This window comes from Sturnira hondurensis, unplaced genomic scaffold (genome assembly GCF_014824575.4).
Source record: "Sturnira hondurensis isolate 20B ecotype Veracruz unplaced genomic scaffold, ASM1482457v3 Scaffold0007865, whole genome shotgun sequence".
NCBI lineage: Eukaryota > Metazoa > Chordata > Mammalia > Chiroptera > Phyllostomidae > Sturnira > Sturnira hondurensis.
In genome coordinates this window covers 10,934,345-10,954,578 of record NW_028080496.1, presented here as the reverse complement: position 1 = coordinate 10,954,578, position 20,234 = coordinate 10,934,345, and the positions used below count along the sequence as shown (strand labels likewise).

The 20,234-nt window shown below is 49.8% G+C and overlaps 1 protein-coding gene across 2 annotated transcripts in view; it reads right to left on the bottom strand.

Annotated features, from left to right (window-relative positions):
* LRRK1 (leucine rich repeat kinase 1) overlaps positions 1-20,234 on the bottom strand; it is a 105,007-nt gene that overhangs the window by 57,052 nt on the left and 27,721 nt on the right. For both annotated transcript variants that reach the window (XM_037053746.1, XM_037053747.1), the window contains exons 3-6: positions 7,565-7,728; positions 3,406-3,577; positions 1,293-1,472; positions 735-883 (exon numbers count right to left, since the gene is read on the bottom strand). In XM_037053746.1, the coding sequence (XP_036909641.1) occupies positions 735-883; positions 1,293-1,472; positions 3,406-3,577; positions 7,565-7,728 (665 nt within the window). The remainder of the gene's footprint in view (positions 1-734; positions 884-1,292; positions 1,473-3,405; positions 3,578-7,564; positions 7,729-20,234) is intronic.

Genomic DNA, 20,234 nt, shown 5'->3' with positions numbered 1-20,234 from the left:
GACATTTTTTTCACTGCTTTTAGGAGAGAGAGAGAGAACAAAACAAAACAAAACATTGAGTCGCTGTCTCTTGTATGCGCCCCGACATGGGGATCGAACCCACAGCCTAGGTATGTGACCCGACCGGGACTCGAGCCTGTGACCTAGCCTGTGACCTTTTGGTGTACGGGTTGATGTTCCCACCGACTGAGGCACACCAGCCAGGGCCAGATCTTATTCATCTTTTTTAAAAATATATTTTATTTATATTTAGAGGGGAAGGGAAGGAGAGAGGGAGAGAAATATCAATGTATGGTTGCCTCTCTGAGTCCCCTGCTGGGAACTGGCCTGCAACCCAGGCATGTGCCCTGACTGGGAATCGAACCACAATCGTCTGGTTCGCAGGCCCGCGCTCAATCCACTGAGCTACGCCAGCCAGGGATCATCTTTTAAACAAAGTCTCTACCCTTTCACCAGCATCTCCCCAGCTCCCCACCCCCAGGCCCTGGAAATCACCATTCCACTCTCTGTTTCTATGAGTTTGTCTTTTTCAGATTCTACACAGAAGTGAGATCGTACCCTATTTGTCTTTCTCTTGTTTATCGCTCTTAGCATAATGCCCGCCGAGTCCATCCACGTTGCTGCAAATGGCAGGGTGATGCCTTTTTTTCTCATGGCTTAAAATAGTCCGCAGTACAAGGTATCCCGGTCCCGCCTCCTTTCTCCATCCGGCCACAGCCCTTGACTCTACTCACCGTCTTCCCGGAACAACTGCTGGGCGCGGCACTGGCTTCAATGAAGTATTTCCTGAGCAGGTGTTTGCTGGGGTCAGGGCTGTCCAGTAAGATGTAGGAGCAGAAGAAGGCCCCGTGCCGAAGCAGGAAGATGGCGATGTCTTCGCTGCCTAGAGGACAGACAAGGAGAGCTCAGGGCGTTTCAGATGCGGGGTGCGTCCCACCTGTCCTAGGTGGCGGATGCCAGTGTGGGAAACGGACCAGCCGAGGTTGAACTTGCCCTTTCCTTCCCTTGACACGACAAGTTCCTCTTAGTGTGAGTTTGTGTGGGGCTCTGCCCTTTGCAGTGCCACCTACAACCGGCCCATCGGCCACTGCTGGTCCCTGTCCCTGAAATCCCCTTGCAGGGGTGAGATGGGGCTGGGAGGAGGGGGGCGAGTAAGGGAAGATGCAGACATTTGGAAAGAGAAACCAAAAACGGGAGTCGCAAATGTCTCCATGCAGGTGATCATAGCCAGGGGCGGGAAGGACACTGTGACAGTTCTCCTGGGTGGGACTGACGGGGGACGGGGGACCCACCTGACTTGATGGCCGCGTAGAGGGGTAAGCGCACGATGACGGGGAATTCGTTCTTCCTGACCGCATAGCTCTCGGGGTCGGCCCCGTGTGTCAGGACGAGGAGCTTCACCAGCCCCAGGTGGCCGCGCTGACACGCCAGGGCCAGCATCCAGTTCAGCAGCCGCTGGGGGCTGCAGGGACCTGGCGGGAGGCAACCGGGCACAGGTGGGGAGGCGCGGGGGCACAGGTGGCTGCCATGCTGAGCTGCCCCCGACCATCCCTAAGGTCCAGCAGCCCTGTTCCCAGCTGAACGTCCGTCCCTTCTGCCGAGTTGATCATGTTTTTCTGGAATAGTTTTTCACCGAATTGCCTATGACATTTCCCCCCATAGCGTTGCAAACCCGCCTGTATGCCCCAAAATGCCAGGTGAGGAAAAGCCGCATTCCAAACAGAATACGCTGTGATCGTCACAGAACACAAAACGTGTGGGGAGAGGACGAGAAGGCACTACCCTGGTGTTATCTCTTGGAGGTGGGATTCTGAACGCTCCCCTCCACCAGCGCAGCCCCGACCTCATCCCTAGGGTGGAATTGCAATCAGGGGTGTGGATTTGGGAGATGGGCCATCTAGGGTTAAAATTTAGCTGGGTGACCTTGCACGACACATTTCTTAAGCTCTCTCTGACCCAGAAGCTACTGAAGGGCTGGGACCACCTTTGTGAACCAGCCTCTGTGTTTCCGAAGCTCAGCGGAGTGTCCAATGCTGGGCCAACGCTCAAAATATGTAAGCCGTGCATTTAGGTGAGTGGGTCAGCTGATGTGGACTCTTTGGGGCTAGAACAGAGCTACTCTTGGGGACCCCCGAAGACAGGGAGTGAGCCACGGGCTCCCCGGGGTGCCCAGCTCCTCCAGTGTGACCTAGTCTGCATCCACGAGCCCTGACACTGCCCCTAATTCTCCCTCCACGACCTCCTTCTCCCTCAAGACGCGAGGGGGGCACCACCTCAGAACTATGACTGTAAATCTGTTTCAAAGCACACCTTTGGACTCTCCCTAACAGGACTGCTGCATAATTTGCAGGGCCCCCTGTTTAAAAATTATTAAACATTTCCAGAGGGGGACAGCAGAGTGTTAAATTAAGTGTGGGGCCCTTCTAAGCACAGGGCCCTGCATGGCTGCATGGTTGTACATGACCAAAGCCTGCTCCGCACCCAAGCAATACCCTAGTTCTCAATGACCACTGGTGAGGCAATGCCTCAGCCTGTAATTGTAGTGATGCCTGGACTTAGACAATGCTGCAGATCCAAGCCACCATGGGAAATCAAAGGAGACCAGACACCCCGAGTCTACCAAGAGAAAAAAATGGCTTGTGACTAAAAAAGCAGTATCACGTGGAACACACAAAACATGTAGTAATATTTGGCGATTAAAAGAATTGAGCTGTGAAGAAGAGAAATGACATGTAGTAAATGGAAATGCATACACCAGGGGAAGGAAGTCAACCCGAAAAGGCTTCCTACTGTAGGATTCCAACTACAGGCCGTTTCAGAAAAGGCAGAACTACGGAGACAGTCAAAGGTTCCAGGGGCTGGAGGGGGGAGGGAGGGAGGAATGAATGGTGGGACATGGAGGATTTTCAGGGTGGTGAAGCTATTCTGCATGACACTGTAGTCGTGGAAACGTGTCCTCAGACATTTGTCCTCACCTGTAGAAGGTACCACCCTAAAGGAAACTATGCCTTTTAGTTGTAATATAGCAATATTGGTTCAACAATTGTAACAAACGCACCACATTCATGCAAAACGTAATAATAGGGGAAACTGTGGGGGTGGTATATGGGAATCCTCTAGGCTCCCCTACTGATGTTTCTGCAAACCTAACACTGCTTTAAAAAAATAAAATCTATTCAATTTTAAAGAAAGGAACACAGATCCTGTTCTTTACAAAATGCAGTGTGAGAGGATTTCCGTCCTGAGCGGAAGGGAGGGAGACGTGGGGTGTGGCGTTGCTGCGGGAACTCATCACTGGGAAAAGCGTGAAGAAAGAAGCCTTTTGGGGTACAGCCCCCCAGCGCCTGTCTGGTTCCTAAGAGGGTCCCCAGAGTGGCCGAGACACATGTGTGACCTGGGGTTTACCTGTTAAGGACTCGAGGAGTTCATGTGCGACGTCTGTATGTCCGAAGTGAGCCGCCACCACGGCTGGGTTGTCATCCGTGGGTTCCGTGGGCAGCACCACCTGTTTCTGCCTGAGAAGGTACCGGACGGTCTCCAGGTCCCCGTAGGCCGCCGAGATGCTCAGAAGCTGGCCCTGGGCGACACAGAACAGGGGCAGGACTCCGGTGAGACCCACACTATGGGGAAAGGTGGAGGGACTCAACACTACATGCTCTACGAAGTTGCGGGCAAGACTGGAGCCGGGCTGTCCAGCGCGGCCCCACTGGCCGGCCGCGTGGGGCTGCTGGGCACCGGGAGTGTGGCCCATGCCCAACCGGAGGTGCCAGGGGTGCAGAATCACAGGCGCTTTCAGAGATGTAGTACAATAAAAGGTAAACCATCTTCTCAATAATGTTTATATTGATTCCCTGTTGAAATAATGACCTTTTAAAAGAAATCCTTGCCTGAGGGTATGTCTATTGATTCTAGAACAAGAAGAAGAGAGGGAGGGAGGGAGAGAGGGAAAGAGAGAGACATCAGTGTGAGAATCAATGGCCTTCGGCATGCACCTCGACAAGGGATCGAACTCGCACCTGCGACCCAGGCAAGTGCCCTGACTGAGATTTAAACCCACCACCTTTTGGTTTACGAGGTGATGCTTCCATCTACTGAGCCACTGGGATCAGGGAGCAATGGTGATCTTTAATACATACAGGTTAAACAAAAATACATTATTAAAACTTCACCTGCCTCTGTTTATTTCTTCGAATGTAACTGCTAGAAAATTGGATGTTATCAATGCGGCTGGCAGTGTGTTTTTTGGCACAGAGCTTCAGGAGGAGGGGTCAAGTATCCCCACACAGCACCCCACTGGAGTTTAGGAGCCATCCGACACATGCTGTGTGGACCTGCGTGGACAGGAAGGCAGGCAGGTTCCCTGAAGGACCGCCTCCCTCCTTCCCCCACCCCCACCCAGCCAGTGATTCCTACTGGGACAAGACAGATGGGGGGACTCAGACCTGAAACCAGGGACGAAGATCTTTAAGCAACGTGCAGTGGGACCCTTGACTTGGTGGCCCAGAGGAAAAGGATGGGGTGGAAATTAGATCTTATGGGGCAGGCTGTATATTTTTTTATCCCTGTACGTGTCCTGACCAGGAGTCACACGCGCTCAGACTGGGGATTGAACCTGCAACCTTTCAATTACAGGATGACACTCCGACCAACTGAGCCACACCAGCCAGGGCTAGGCAGTATATAAATGCACGAATAAGGACATGCAGACTGAGCGAGGTTTCATAACTTGTCCTAAATCACACAGCTGGCCAGGAGCTGTTGTAGACGGACTGTAAAAGTGGCTCTGACTTTTCACGGGCTTCCCCGGGTCTGCCCAAAGGGTGCTCAGAGAGATGCTGGGTGGGCATGTGCCTTGTGTGACTGCATCACCGATATCGTAAGTCCTCCCGACTGCTCAGGGAGGCAGACGCAGAGCCCCGGCCGGAATGAGGTAGTGGGTGTGATGCCAGCATCTCTGGAGGGCTGACTGCCTGTGAGACGCTGGGCCCAGCACTAAAGATGCCAGAGGCAATTTCTGGCCTCCACGAGTTTATAGTTACGTTTGAGTCATGAATTTGCCTAAAATGGCCACCAGCGAGCACATGTTACTTGGTGAATAGCTCAGCAANAGTGTGTTTTTTGGCACAGAGCTTCAGGAGGAGGGGTCGAGTATCCCCACACGGCACCCCACTGGAGTTTAGGAGCCATCCGACACATGCTGTGTGGACCTGCGTGGACAGGAAGGCAGGCAGGCTCCCTGAAGGACCGCCCCCCTCCTTCCCCCACCCCCACCCAGCCAGTGATTCCTACTGGGACAAGACAGATGGGAGGACTCAGACCTGAAACCAGGAACGAAGATCTTTTAGCAACGTGCAGTGGGACCCTTGACTTGGTGGCCCAGAGGAAAAGGATGGGGTGGAAATTAGATCTTATGGGGCAGGCTGTATATTTTTTTATCCCTGTATGTGTCCTGACCAGGAGTCACACGCGCTCAGACTGGGGATTGAACCTGCAACCTTTCAATTACAGGATGACACTCTGACCAACTGAGCCACACCAGCCAGGGCTAGGCAGTATATAAATGCACGAATAAGGACATGCAGACTGAGCGAGGTTTCATAACTTGTCCTAAATCACACAGCTGGCCAGGAGCTGTTGTAGACGGACTGTAAAAGTGGCTCTGACTTTTCACGGGCTTCCCCGGGTCTGCCCAAAGGGTGCTCAGAGAGATGCTGGGTGGGCATGTGCCTTGTGTGACTGCATCACCGACATCGTAAGTCCTCCCGACTGCTCAGGGAGGCAGACGCAGAGCCCCGGCCGGAATGAGGTAGTGGGTGTGATGCCAGCATCTCTGGAGGGCTGACTGCCTGTGAGACGCTGGGCCCAGCACTAAAGATGCCAGAGGCAATTTCTGGCCTCCACGAGTTTATAGTTACGTTTGAGTCATGAATTTGCCTAAAATGGCCACCAGCGAGCACATGTTACTTGGTGAATAGCTCAGCAAACCGGCGTCTTTGGCGATCCCTGTGGGGTGAGTTGGGCAGGGATGGGTCAGCCCAGTCCCAAGGCGAAGACTGGTATTGGTGGAGCTCGTACCGTGTGCCCGAGGCAATGCAGAATACTTTATTCGTGTGTCACACTTCACCCCGAGAGCAGGGATGTACCTGTATTTGCATCTTTTTAAATTTACAACATTCCTTTAAAGGTAGATTATTTTGTGTTTATTGCTTTTCAGAGAGAGGGAGAGAGAGATTTGTCCCACTTATTGACGCATTCATTGGCTGATTCTTGTATGTGCCCTGACCGGAAATCGAACCCACAACCTTGGCGTTGTCAGGATGATGTTCTAACCAACTGAGCCACCCGGCCAGGGCTGTGTTTACATCTTGCCTCTGTAGATGAGGCAATGAAGACTTTCCCACGAGGAGGGGGTTTATGAGTGAGCGGAACTATCAGGATTTGAACTGGAGTCTGTGTAGCTCCAAAAACCCACATCCCCTCCTCTCCTTCCCAGACGCCCCAGGAAATGAGGGACTTGGAGAGAGGCTTGCATTCTGGAAGTGGAGAGAAGGGGCTGGCGACGCAAGGTATGTCTGACAGGTACGGTAAGGGACGGTGTGTTGGGAGGACACTAGAGAGCCCCAATATTTGCTATGACCAGAGGGGAAAAGCCCGCAGCCTGCCGCTCTGCCCAGGGCAGGGCCTGGTGGCCCCGACGCTGCCTAAGGAAGGAAAGCCACAGGGACTGAGCGAGTGACACACGACACATGCCAGCCCAAGTGAGTTAGGGGCCGAAAGCCCCATCCCCACGGGAGAGCCGCACCTAAGGCACGGGATCATTCCGAAACTCGCTGATGGAACATTACGGGAGAGAAAGCAGAGCAGAAGGCGATACTCACAACAGGACTGCGCCTGCATTAGAAAGGACTGGGGCCGGCAGGTTGGAGGGATTTCTCTAAAACCGCTGAGTGCGGAGTTGGGACGTGTTAGGAACACTTTTCCTCTCCTGTCCTTTTTTCCCTCTGCTTTTACGTATTTCTCAATTTTCCTTTTTGAGTGCGTGCTATTTTTTTTTAAGATTTTATTTATTTATCTTTAGAGGGGAAGGGAAGGAGAGAGGGAGAGAAATATCAATGTACGGCTGCCTCTCATGCGCCCCCTGCTGGGAACTGGCCTGCAACCCAGGCATGTGCCCTGACTGGGAATCGAACCACCATCATCTGGTTCGCAGGCCCGCGCTCAATCCACTGAGCCACACCAGCCAGGGCTGAGCACGTGCTATTTTGATAATGAAAGAAGTGTGAAAGGGGGCTGTAGACCAAACCTGCGGGTGGGCATTTTGCTCTTTACATGCTGTTACTCTTCCCTGGCCCCCTGGGAAGGTGGCGGTGGTGACCTTGGGTGACGACAGGTGGAGAAGTCACCGCAAAAGGACCGGCACCCGGTAAGTGTACGTGTGAAGCGAGGCATTTCCAGAACACAATCAAAATTATCCCTGTTACAGTAATGGCGGTAACAGGAAGACCTGAGTGGCATCCTTTGTCCTTGGTTCTGGCTACGGGGGCGGTGGGGGAGTCGACCTTACCTTCTCCAGCTGGGACGTGCTCTCGTCACAAGCCTCTCTGAGCAAGTGGCGGGCTCTGCTGGGGTTTCCCTCCCTGTACGCGGTGTGGATGTCTTCCGTCCCGGAACACCGTGCTGTGGGGTCACTGCTGGGCGTGGACAGCTTGCTGCCCATGTCCTCGGCCCCTGGGTGGACAGAAGCACACACAGTGTCACTGTCACGGCTGGCTCCCGGGAATTGTTAGAAAGGCACTGTCTGACCCTGGCTGGTGTGGCTCAGTGGGTTGAGCGTTGGCCTGTGAACCAGAGGGTCGCCAATTTGAATCCCAGTCAGGGCACATGCCTGGGTTGCAGACCAGGTCCCCAGTAGGGGCACATGAGATACAACCACACACTGATGTTTCTCTCCCTCTCTGTCTCCCTTCCCTTCTCTCCAAAAATAAATAAATAAAATCTAAAAAAGAGAGAAAGGTGCTATTTGTGACATAAATCTGGGGTGTTAGGAAGAGAAAGAGGTTGCTTTGACATGCCGCAGATGTCAGCAAGCATAGGGGACCCTGGGACCTGAGCCCTGCTGGAGGGACTTCCTGTTCGGGCTGGCACTGAAGCCAGGCTGACTGCAAAGGTACCAGGCAGCCGAACGCAGCCAGGGAGGGTTCTGCAGCGAGACTGCCCCCTGGAGTAGCCGCCTGGCAGGGAACTGCCAGGCTGGTGTTCTTGAGAGCAATGGAGAAGCAGGGTCTTTCGCGGGACAGCTGGTGGCCCACCCAAATTGTCCCTCGGCTGTGATCCCAGCAGAGGAAGAAAGAGCAAATCCTGGGGGTGTGGAACCCTATACCTCCCAGCTAGGAAACCCATACACGGTGTGGGATTGAGGACCAGCGGCCTCCACTCCATCCCTTGCTGGGTGCAGAAGATGCAGAAAGAAAGGAAGTCAGCCCCTACCCGCACGGAGCCCCGACTCTAGGACAGGGGTTCATGATTACCAGGTCTGTGAACCCCAAAAGGCTCCAGAGGGTTCTTATGTATCCCAAAATTGCACACACAACTTGGTGGGTGTGCACAGGTGTGCGTATGTTTTTGGGGGAGGAAATTCAAGGCTTCCACCAGATTTGTGAATGTATTAGTGAAGCAGAGTTCCACATTTTATCTCTGGAGATATTATTTAAAAAGACCACAAGAGTGAGGCATGAAATCTACCATTTTTGGCCACGGTTACGCAGCCCGCGTTTGCCGGGAAGAGGCAGAGGGGGCCTGGGGTTCGGTCTCTCGGGCTGAGGCCAAACCCCACCCCATCTCTCAGCTGCCTCTTGGGAGGGATGAAAACACAAAACAAAAGAGCTTTTAACTGCTTTTTGAAAAAGGTACATTCGGAGCAAGGTTAGCTCCCACATATTCCTGACAGCACATCACATTATGGCAGCTAACATTTGAAGAGTTAAAAATTCATTTATTCATAATAGCATAGAAGTTACGTGCTGAGAAATAAATTCAACAGGAGGCGGACAAGAGCTGCACACAGAAAACTGGGAAACACGGCAGAGCGAAAGCAAACACAACCTGTGTCAGTGCAAAGGCATTCCAGTCCACGGGTGGGGAGAGTCAACATTGCTCAAATGTCAGTTCTCCCCAGTCTTACTCCAGATACAATGTAACTCCCAACAGGCTTTTTTGGGAGGGATAGAAGTTGGCAATCTGATTCTCAAATTGGTGTGGAAATTCAAAGGACTTAGAATATCGAAAGCCGTCTTGAAAAGTAAGCGCGTCGGCGGATGCACATTGACTCGGCGTCAGGTCTTACTGTAAAGCCACATTAATCACGGCGGAGGGCCGGCGGCAGAGCCAACGACCCACGGGACAGGAAGGAGTTGAGAAACCAGCTGACACTTGTTACCTCCATGTGCTTTTTGACAAGGGCACCGAAGCAATACAGAGAGAAAAGCACAGTGTTTCCAACATACGCCCTCAGAACTGGACACGCACGTTGATTGAAAAGAAACCCCGGCCCCTGGTTCTTACTGCAACCACGAATTAATTTGAGATGCATCACGAATCTAAGGATATAACTAGAGAGCTTCTGGGAAAAAAAAAACAACAACCCAGAACAACAGCTTCATGATTTGAGAGTAAGCAAAGGTTCCTTAGGACCCAGAAAGCAATCACTGTGCGAGAAAAAATTGCTAAATACACTTGAACAAAACTTTCAACTTCTGCTCAATCAAAAGACCAATCAACCATTGAAAAATGAACAGGCAGCCCTGGCTGGTGTAGCTCAGTGGATTGAGCGTAGGCCTGTGAACCAAAAGATTGCGGTTCGATTCCCAGTCAGGGCACATGCCTGGGTTGCGTTCCTAGCAAGGGCCAGTTCCCAGCTGGGGACACACGAGAAACAACCATACATTGATGTTTCTCTCCGCCTCCTCTCCCCTCCCTTCTAAAGATAAATAAATAAAATTTAAAAAAAATAAATAAAGATGAACAGGCAAATTACATATAAAAAGAAAGCATTTGCAAAACATATTTTTAAAAAAGCAGTGGCATCTAGAATATAAAAAGAACTATAGCTGAGTAATCAAGGACAAACAACCCAATTAAAAATGGGCGAAGACGGGAACAGCTAGAAGATAGTCAAAGAACTCAGTATCATTACTCATCAGTAAACAGCAAATTAAAACCGCCAAGAGACACCACCAGACTCCCAGAAGATTCACTAAAATTTAAAAAGAATTGGTGAGGGCCCGGAGCAGCCAGAACTCTCAGACGTCATTGGCCGGAGCACGAAATAGCACAACCACTTTGGGAACAAGCCTGGGGTTTCCCATAAAACTAAAAAACGCCCACCCTGTGACCCACGACTCTATTCTTAGATGTTTACCCGAGACAAATGCGTCTAGAACTTGTACCCAAGAACGTTTATGGCAGCTTCATTCAGAACATTTCTAAACTGGAACTGATGCAGCCTCCCATCCACCAAATGGGTAAATAGCTAGGTACTGCGGTGCAGTAACCACTCAGCCATAAGAAGGGATAAGCTACCGATCCATGAAATAACAGAGAGAAGTCTGAAGACATATGCTGAGTGAAAGAATGATCCCACAAAATGATTCTAATCTACGGGTGAGAGAATCAGAACAGTGAGTGAGCAGTTACTGGGGGTGGGGACGGACATCAGTGTACTGTTGGGAACCGCCCTGCCTGGTTTCAGGAGCTGCAACCTGCCCCACCCCCCAACCCCATGGCTAAGGCTGAATGAGTGACCTTCGGACCGTAAGCCATTAAGGAGACAAAGCTTCTCTCCCGGGCAGGAGTGCGGCTTCTGCTCCTTTTTTCATAACTAGCCCCCAATGCTCGATCATTTAGCCAATGACAGGTAAGATTCCCCAAGCGGGGAATGACCTAAGACAGGCATGATCACATGGAGGCCCCAGGGAAGGACTTGGGGGGCTATGGAGAAAGGGGGTAATGGACCCTCGCCCCTCAGCTTTGACGAAGCCTGAGTCCTCATTTCTCCTAATTTCTTGGCTATCTTGCTTCCTCTGCCTGACTTAAGCCTGAAACAATGAGAGAGGGCAGTGCAGCCCTGTGCTGGAAAGGGCGGGCTCCCCAGGTGATCAGGCCTGAGAAAGGATATGTAAAATCCTGTGAAGCCTGCTTTGCTAAGAATGCTCTTGGTTAAATGATAAAGGTCCAAGTAGAAAATAAGTTTGTCTCCCAAAGTTTTGTAGCCTTTTAGCTGATAGACCCTGACTCAGAAGAAGCCCTAACAGTTCTTTGTATGCTATCTATGGTTTGGTCCTTACTGCCTGACAATGATTAATAAGCTGTACCTCTATTCCTGTGTAAATTAAACCCAATAAAAGCCTGTCTAGGCAAGGGTCAGCCCGCTCTCTCCTTGAGAGAGTGGCCAGGCTGCTCCAAGGCAGTCCTCCCTTCAGGGAGTAGCCATGCCATCCCTTTTCCTCCACAGGACTCCGTAGTCCATGTGAATTTGTCTCTTGTCTCATCCATGATGCCGTGGGCACTGAGTGAGTTTACCAGGGAAGGAACACTAGCAAACTGGGTGATGTTTAAAAAAAAGATTTTATTTCTTTATTTTTAGAGAGGAAGGGAGGGAGAAAGAGAGGAAGAGAAATATCAGTGTGTGGTTGCCTCTCATGTACCCCCTACTGGGAACCTGGCCTACAACCCAGGTATGTGCCCTGATGGGGAATCGAACCAGCAACCCTTTGGTTTTCAGGCCAGTGCTCAATCCACTTAGCCACACCAGCCAGGGCTATATCTTTACGGATGATTTTATTACACTGGTGTTGCTTCAAAACTTATCAAATAGTCCAATGAAGATATGCACCTGTTGCTTTATATATTTTTTACCAAAAAAACCCCCTATAAACAACATTGAACAGTGGTCAATAAATATGAATGCCGATGCATTTGCGGGTGAAGTGCACAGGCGCATCCAATTTTGAAATGCATTCCAAATAATGGATGGATGGGTGGATAAAGGAATACATAGGCAGACAAGTGAGCAAGCGATTTTAGAAAACGTGAACAGGAGAATCGAGGTGCTGGGTATGTGGACATGCATGCTTGTGTCCACCCTAACGTAGGGCCAGCTATACTGCAGCCCGAATGAGCCCCAGGAGCCGCAGCACAGGAAGGCCCTGCCCGTGAGGAAAGTCGGGGACAAGCTGCTTATAGCAAAAAGGTTGACACCCTCCAGGGTCTTTGCAGCTCACCTTTGAGCTCACGTTCCCCATGGCAAAGGCAAGCGCTCTGAAAATCTGCCCTTGGAGATGAGTACTGTGTATGTTGTTGCTGAAACATTAACACAAGATTGCTGTGTCTTCGTGGAGATGATTGTGGGTTTATTTTGCGTTTTTTATCTTTTGGCTATGTATTTGTGGAAAGAAGAATCAGAAAAGGGCTGAGTGTGTAATTGGTTATAGATGTGGAGAAGGCAGCTTTGCTTCTTATCGCATGTAACAGTCTCCATTAATTATTTACAGTCAGAGACCCAGGGACATCGGAGAGGGGGCAGGAAGGGGGAAGGCCAGCGGCGGGCACGAGGAGGAGGGAGAGCCGAGGGCAGCATCACCCACTGGAAGGGACATTTAATGACGCCACTGGCACCTTTCACAGTGAAGCCAATATCCGCCTCACCTCCATAAAAGACAAGTGCGTGTGCAGGTGCGTGTCTGCGTGTGCCCGAGCAGGTACAAAGGAACCTCTTCTGTTCACGCGAGGGATGCAGACAGACAGTTAATCCTGCAGCCCCAGTTAAACCACACGGAGGAGGCGGGACCTCGGACTCAGGCCGTGTGCAGGGTGAAAAGGGTGACTTGACTTTAACTGGATCTTTGAAGAGTGTAATGAACGTGGAGTAAACGATGTGATAAAAACCAAGGCCCTGCTCCGTTCTAGGTACATTATTTCTTCCAGGTGGTGGCGTTTTCAGTTTTGAACTCGATTTTCCTAAGTTGCTTGGACAACGCTTGGTCATGGACCCGGAGGCCTGGGGGGCCTGGTCCAAATTGTTGGGCAGACGTTCTGGAGAAAATGTCAGTGCGTGAAGACACACTTAATTTAATCTGCCAACTTCACTGAATTCTCTGAAATGATAAGGAGAATGGTTCTGTATATTTTCATTGAAAAAAATTAAAATGCCAATGATGAGTAGTACTAAGAATGGGTTGGGAGGGATTCAGTGATAAAAGCATTGTTTGTTTTTATTTCCCAAGCTCCCCCGTGATGGAATTATTATATGACTGTTTCATTTTAAACTTTTAAAGAAATAACACAAGTAAGAAAAGAACACACTCTCATTGAAACCTCCCTGAATAATATAAAAATACCACCACATAAGAGGCAGAAGTCCCTCCCCCTCCCCCACTACACGCCTCTTCTTAGAAGTAAATGTTTACTTTTATAGTAATTTTCCCACAAATGCTAATTTTGTATTTGAGAATTGGTGACCTCTGATTTAAACTTAAAGCAGGGGAACATATTTATACTATTTGTTATTATTCAGTTATTTATTTGTGCCTGTTCATTAACAGTTGTCCCTAATTCTATTCTCTAATACAGTAAAACATCACAGCTCCAAACATTTTTCTCATGCAGATTTAAAATGCATGTTAAAACACAACCTTCCAAGCTTACTTGGTTTCAATCATTAATATATGAAATCAGTCTCTATAGTTAGTAGGAAAGTAAGAGTGGAGCCTTAGAATGATTCCATTTCAAATTAAAAAAAAACCAATTTTTTGTTCTCTAATATAATGTGTCATCATTTTGCTATTAGCAATAAAAACTCCTTACACACACACAGATAAACTACAAATAGGCATCTCGCTTTTAATGCAAAATAAATGTGCTTAATGAAGTCTGTAGCGAGGCGAAGGAGACCAAGAACAAAGTTTCGTTCCTTAAAATCTTTTTTTGGTTGGTGTTTCTTGTTTTAGGAGTGAGTCAGTTAGAAGGAGGAATGAGTGAGTGGAGACTGACGTTGTGACTGAATTCTGCACGTGTACTTATTCAAGAACACAAAAACCATTTCCAATAAGCTGTGAGATGACACGTGAATATATTCCTGGTTGCGATAAACATTAACAACTCACAGCTATTTAAATGTGCTAGACACAGACAGTAAGTTCAAGTTCGTCAGGTGAAGAAGCATCTGGTTAAAAAAATATTCCAAAACCCAGAGAACCAAGCACACGCCATCCTTAACAGTCACTGTCAATTTAACAATCTATCTATAAAGAAATACTTTCAGGCCCTGGCTGGTGTAGCTCAGTGGATTGAGCACGGGCCTGTGAACCACAGGATCGAGGTTCGATTCCCAGTCAGGGCACATGCCTAGGTTGCAGGCCAGTTCCTGGTTCCCAGCAGGGGATAGATAAGAGGCAACCATACATTGACATTTCTCTTTCTCTCTCTCTGCTTCCCTTCCCCTCTAGGATAAATAAATAAAATCTTTTAAAAAAAAGAAATACTTTCAGGAACGATGGCTGTTTCCCATCTTTAGCTGTTCCCAGGAGAAGTATCGAAGTTGCCAATAATTCAATCTCTAAATGCCATTTCTGTAATTCAGGTTTGAGAAAAACACATGATTCCAACAGCAGGAGAACTTAACGAAAATCATTCTTCGCTTTTATTCTGGGAGTAATAAAAGAGAAGCCCACGAATATTAGAGAGTGATGTCTGTCTATAAAGGTCACGCCACTTACACCTACAGTTCCCTGTGGGCATTACCTTCACCAGAGTCCTCTGTCTGCTGATCCTGAGCCTGTTCTGTCCTGATATCCTAAGGAGACATCCTCATTTTTCCTTCTAGAACAATAGTTGTTAAACGATCTCTCCTGACCCAATAATCAGAATAAAATTTTCTCTCTACTCTTATTCCCCCTCCTCACAAACTTGGGACAATGGAGAGCCAATACGAAAGTGGCTTTAATTCTCCAAGTTGGAAGTGTTGGCCTATTCTAGAACTATCTCTATATATTTGCATTTAATTCTGTCATCTCCACCAAAGAAAACATAAATGAATGCTCTCTCTCTCAATTCAAAAATCTGTGGCACCCTCTGTACAACCTAGAAAAGACACTGACATTTTATTTGCACGTCTGTGGAATTTTTAAAATTACATTCACTTCCATCACTAGGACAGCGAAAAGTAAAAATATCCCCATCCACTCGTAGTTCACCGCAGCCGAACACGCATAGGTGCATAGGTAAACTTGACAAAGCTACTGACCTGGTCATAGTGGTTAACGACCTTCCCCTGACATCCTCCACTGAGTCCCCATGTGGCCAAAGCTCAGGGGCAGGGGACCGTCCCTCCCCGCGGGTTCCACCCTCCGGCACGGCGGGACTCGCCCACTGTAGCCCTGGCTTTCCTCCGGATCCGAGGATGTTTGCTCCTTTCTTCGCCAGCTATTGCTGGAGAGATTTAGCCTCAGCAGTGGTTTTCATCCCTGGGTCGAATTACGGTGAAATTCAACCCTTTTAGTTCTGGGGGAAGATGCATACGTGGGGGTGTGTGCAGAGGGCAATATGACCCCGAGGGTGACCCTCAGCGGTAATTCCTCACCCGCTCCAGATGGCTGGTGCCGGCCCCATCACGCTGGGCCACTTGGACGGGCCGGTGTCAGCAAGGGGAGCGCTGAGAGCCACGGCCTGGACCAGGGCCCTGGCTCACATCTCACACAGAACAGCAACCCCCCAGCACAGACGTACAAGTTCTCGGTGGGCACCCACATCTAACCGCTGGCATTGGATTTACATTAAGAAGGGGGGGGGCGGGGCATTCTCCAGGGTGGGCAAAAGTAGGTTTACAGTTGTGAGTACTCGACACACAGTGTATTCTGATTTATCATTTATTTATCAATGACCATATCATTGATTATTACTAAGCTACTGTTGCCCACCCCTGTGTATATAAACAAACCATGCAGGGTTATATGGTACAGAAGACTATTTTCTCTAGAATAAAAACAATACAATCAATAGTAGGATGCTATGTCATGTTCACCATAGTGAGAAATTTAGTGACTTCTAACGTTCACAAATGGCCAGAGTGTGGCGAACCGGGCACATGGGTCAATGGGTTGTGGCGGGAGCGGTGGCTGGCCAATGGTGCAACTCTTGCAGGGAGTGGGATCCAGGACAAGGCCCTGCCAGTTCACCCACGTTTTTTTCTCCTAGAAATTTACCTGCAGAAATAACATGGCATGAACAAAAAAATACATTCCTGGGCTACGCCACTGTGCCCTGACGAATTACCTATGCTATGGAGGGAGGAACCTGCCAACCAGGCACATGGCCAAGGTCAGGGAGTTAGGGAGTGGCCGAGATGCCCAGCACCGATTGGTGCTGGTTTGTGTCATTTAACTCCACGCCCGCAGCAGCGCTAGGAGTGGGTGCCACGCCGTCCCGTTACAGACCAGGGGCCAAGGTGAAGGCACTGTTCACCGTGATGGAGCCAGCGTCCAGCAGGGGCAAGAGCGGAAGCAGGCCCTTCTGACTCAGGGAACCCCGAAATCTCCACGGTTCTGCTTTCTAATTTGGTGCCTGTTCTGGACTACATCACATTTCTGCACCTCCCCCAGATTTGTATATTCTATCCCCGATCCCCAAGGTGCTGGTGTTAGCAGGTGGGGGGAGGGGAGCAGGTGGTATTCAGCACAAAAGCGACTCCTTACAACCGGACTTAACCAATTTGTTCTTTGAGAGCAGCAGCTGATAAACTGAAGCGATTCTCTGCTCTCAGGCAGACCAGGGCTTGACCTAGTTGCTCTGGAAAAAAATGACAAAAGAGCCCAGACAGTCTCCTGGGACAATCGTTGGCAAGGTGTCCCAGGCTTTGAAAGACAAAATAAAACCGTCTGTTCACTGAGTGCCACCAGGGGCTGAGAAGTCCACGCTCTTCCCAATACCCGTGCAAGGCGGCGGCCCTCATCACCACTCTCCACGTTGTGACCACTGCTCATTCGAGAAGCTTCCCCCACCCCAAGCTGAACAGCAGAGCGGGAGCTGGGATGCCCAGCACCTGCTGTCCGCGCCAGCCCTCCACCTCACAGCCTGTGGACCCTCCCAACCAAATGTGGGACACTTATTTGTCCTGTGACATTCTTGGCGGACAGCTGGGAACTGAAAGGTGAGACAATCCCATGCTACTAGATGGAAAAACCCAGACTACCTGCAGCGGCAGAAGAGAACCAGAAACACGGTGAATCCTTTCCTGGGCTTACTGCCTCTTCCAGGTTTGCAAGTATTTATTGCTCATGCATTCCACATGTATTTACCACCTTCTGGGTGGTAAGCTGGGCCCTGGGGACACAGTGGGTGGGACGCGATGGGCAGTAAGAGCTAGGGTGTGGTGCTCTGTTTGTTCCCCATTTTCCTTTTAAACACCTACAACAGAAACCGTGCTCGGGACACTGGGCATGGTCAGCGGATACATGCTGACCAGGAACAAAAAGGAGAACTGTTGGCTGGAGAAATAAAAACCAGAGAAGTGAGACAGTTCCCTTATTCACGACTCCCTCCCATATTGAAAAAAATGGTACAGTGTGAAGATCCAAAAAAGTCAGTCATCCTCTGGCCTCCAGGAAGGCTGTCGGGGTCATAAACAGCGAGGGGCAGGCCAGCCTTCATCACAGAGACTCTCCTTCTGTGCATTTAAAAAGCACAATGCAAAAAAAAGGAAAACAAAAACAAAACCCCAATTCCCCCCAACAAAATGACAACCTGTGTAAAGATGCTGATTGCAATGTTGTTTTAGTGTAGCAGACACGGTGGTTATTTACGGTGATTATCAAATGCAGTAAAACGCTCATCGCTTTGAGCACACGGAGAGCCTCCCCCCCAACACGGGGACTAAACAAGAAGGAAAGCCCCCAAAGTGGTAACAGGAGTTTTTCTTATTCGAGAGAACTGGAGGTGACCATTGCCCCTTTCCCAAAATTTCCAGTTATTTCTTTGTTGCTGCTATCATGGAGAAATCTTTCTTCTTTAAATATACTTTCCAGGTGAACAAAGCAACATTTCTAACTGAATGCAGCCTCCTCTTGGCAAAGCTGGGCACAGGGGAGGAAGAAAGCACCTCCATCCGGAGGGAAATCTTGGGTGAGACATCCAGAGTTTTCCCAGGAGTGTCTTTCGCCAGGAACCATGAACTGTGCTAAAAGACAGGTCACCGACATGGAGCTGTGACAGTGAGGGACGCATCTACGATCCCGTCCATCAGTAGTGTCATTCTGAATGGCCAAGGGGCACAGAACTCTCTTGCTAAGAGAATCCTCTTGCCCATCTGGCTTTGGCCTCGGGCAAACAGCTTCCTGCTGCGGGCCCTTCTCCACGCCACCTGCTCTCGGGAGTCTGGCCACTTCAGCACCCCAGGGGCAGGGTTCACGTCAGGTCAACGTCTAAACTGTCTCCAGATAACACTCTGGGGCTTTCCGATTCATAAAACTATCCCACGACTTAGTCACACTCGCTGCCCAGGGAAGTGGCCCCAGTGCACAGACCACCACGGAGAGGAGCAGAGAACTGTGGGTGACAGGCACGCCACGCCCATCTCACCGAGTTGGGGGTGCAAGTTTAGACACCCCCGGTGCCGTGCCCAACTTACAGGGATGGTCGCGGGGCTCCCAGGAATGAAAGCATGCATGGGAAGTGCTCACGGTGCAGGCCGACCCTTCATGGGCTGTGGATCGTTGCTAGGACTCACTGTTGCTCTTTGGAATAGTTAGAAACTTGGTCTGTGCCTACAGCCTGTGAAGGCTGCAGGGCTCATCATACTCCCCAGACATTGGGGATAGATTACATCAGTGCAAACGCACAGGTTGGTGGTTCTCTGAATCTTATTTCCTGAGCTCCGGCTCAGGGGTGAGCGGATGCCGTTAATGTGCAAAGAGAAGGCAAAAGTGAGAGGCAACGAGCACTTATGTGAGATCCAAAAGAATAGCTATTTTAATAGCGTTGCCAACAGGAGGCAAAGGCAAGGGGCATTTATGAAAAAGGGCGGGCAAGAATTACATCAACAGAAGGAAGGCATTTCTGTTGCCACAGATTAGTGGACACGGTGACCCTAATTCTAAACGATGTTTTAAATCTGCAGTCTGGTGGTCATCAGGCCAGGAGCCAGAGCATGTGCTTTCTTGTTATCTCTCCAAACTGTTTTGGGGGCACTAGGTTGCTTGCGGCCCAGTCCAAAGGTTATTTTGCCCTTTGTTTTAACAGCGCCCACTTTGAGACCTGAGACGTGCCAGACCAGTCCTCTGGGATGGCGGCTTCTCCCAGTGGACGTGAAGTAGCGCCTCTCTGTGGTTTTGATTTGCGGTTCCCTAATCCCTAACGGTGTTCAGCATCTCTTCGTGTGCTCGTTGGCCGTTTCATATCTTCTCTGGGAAAGGTCTATTCAGAGTCTTTCCTCATTTCGTTGTCTTTTTGTCTTTGGCTTGTCGGTGGTCTTTATTTCATTTGCACACACACTGTTTATCAGAGGGTGTTGGGAACCTCCCTGCCTAGTTTCAGAAGCTGTAACCCCCACTGTGACTAAGGCTGAGTGAGAGACCTTGGGACCCTAAGCCACTAAGGAGACAAAGCTTATCTCCCAGGCAGGGGTGCCACTTCTGCCCCATTTACTTCTCACCCTACTTGGCCCAGAGCAGGTGACCAGTTGGCCAATGACGGGGAAGATGTCTCAAGGAAGGGAAAACCTAAGACAGGCATGGTCATGAAGGGGCCCTCAGGGAAGGACTTGGGGGGCTATAGAAAAAGAGGGTGATGGACCCTTGCCCCTTGGCTTTGACATAGCCTGAGTCCTCATTCTGTCTGCAAAAAGTCTCCTAATCTCTTGGCTGCCTTACTTCCCCAGCCTGACTTAAGCCTGAAACAATGCTGGAGGTAGGTGCAGCCCTGTGCTGGAAAGGGCGGGTTCCCTGGGGCAATCAGGCCTAAGAAAGAATGCATAAAGTCCTGTGAAACCTGCTTTGCCAAGAATACCCTCAACTTAAATAATAAATGTCCCAGCAGGAAATGAGTTTGTTCCCCAAAGTTTTGTAGCCCTTTAGCTAACAGACTCTGACTCAGAACAAGCCCTCAGAGTTCTTTGAATGTTATCTATTGTTTGATCATTACTGCCTGACAATGATTGATGAGCTTTACGTGTACGCCCTGTGTTCCTG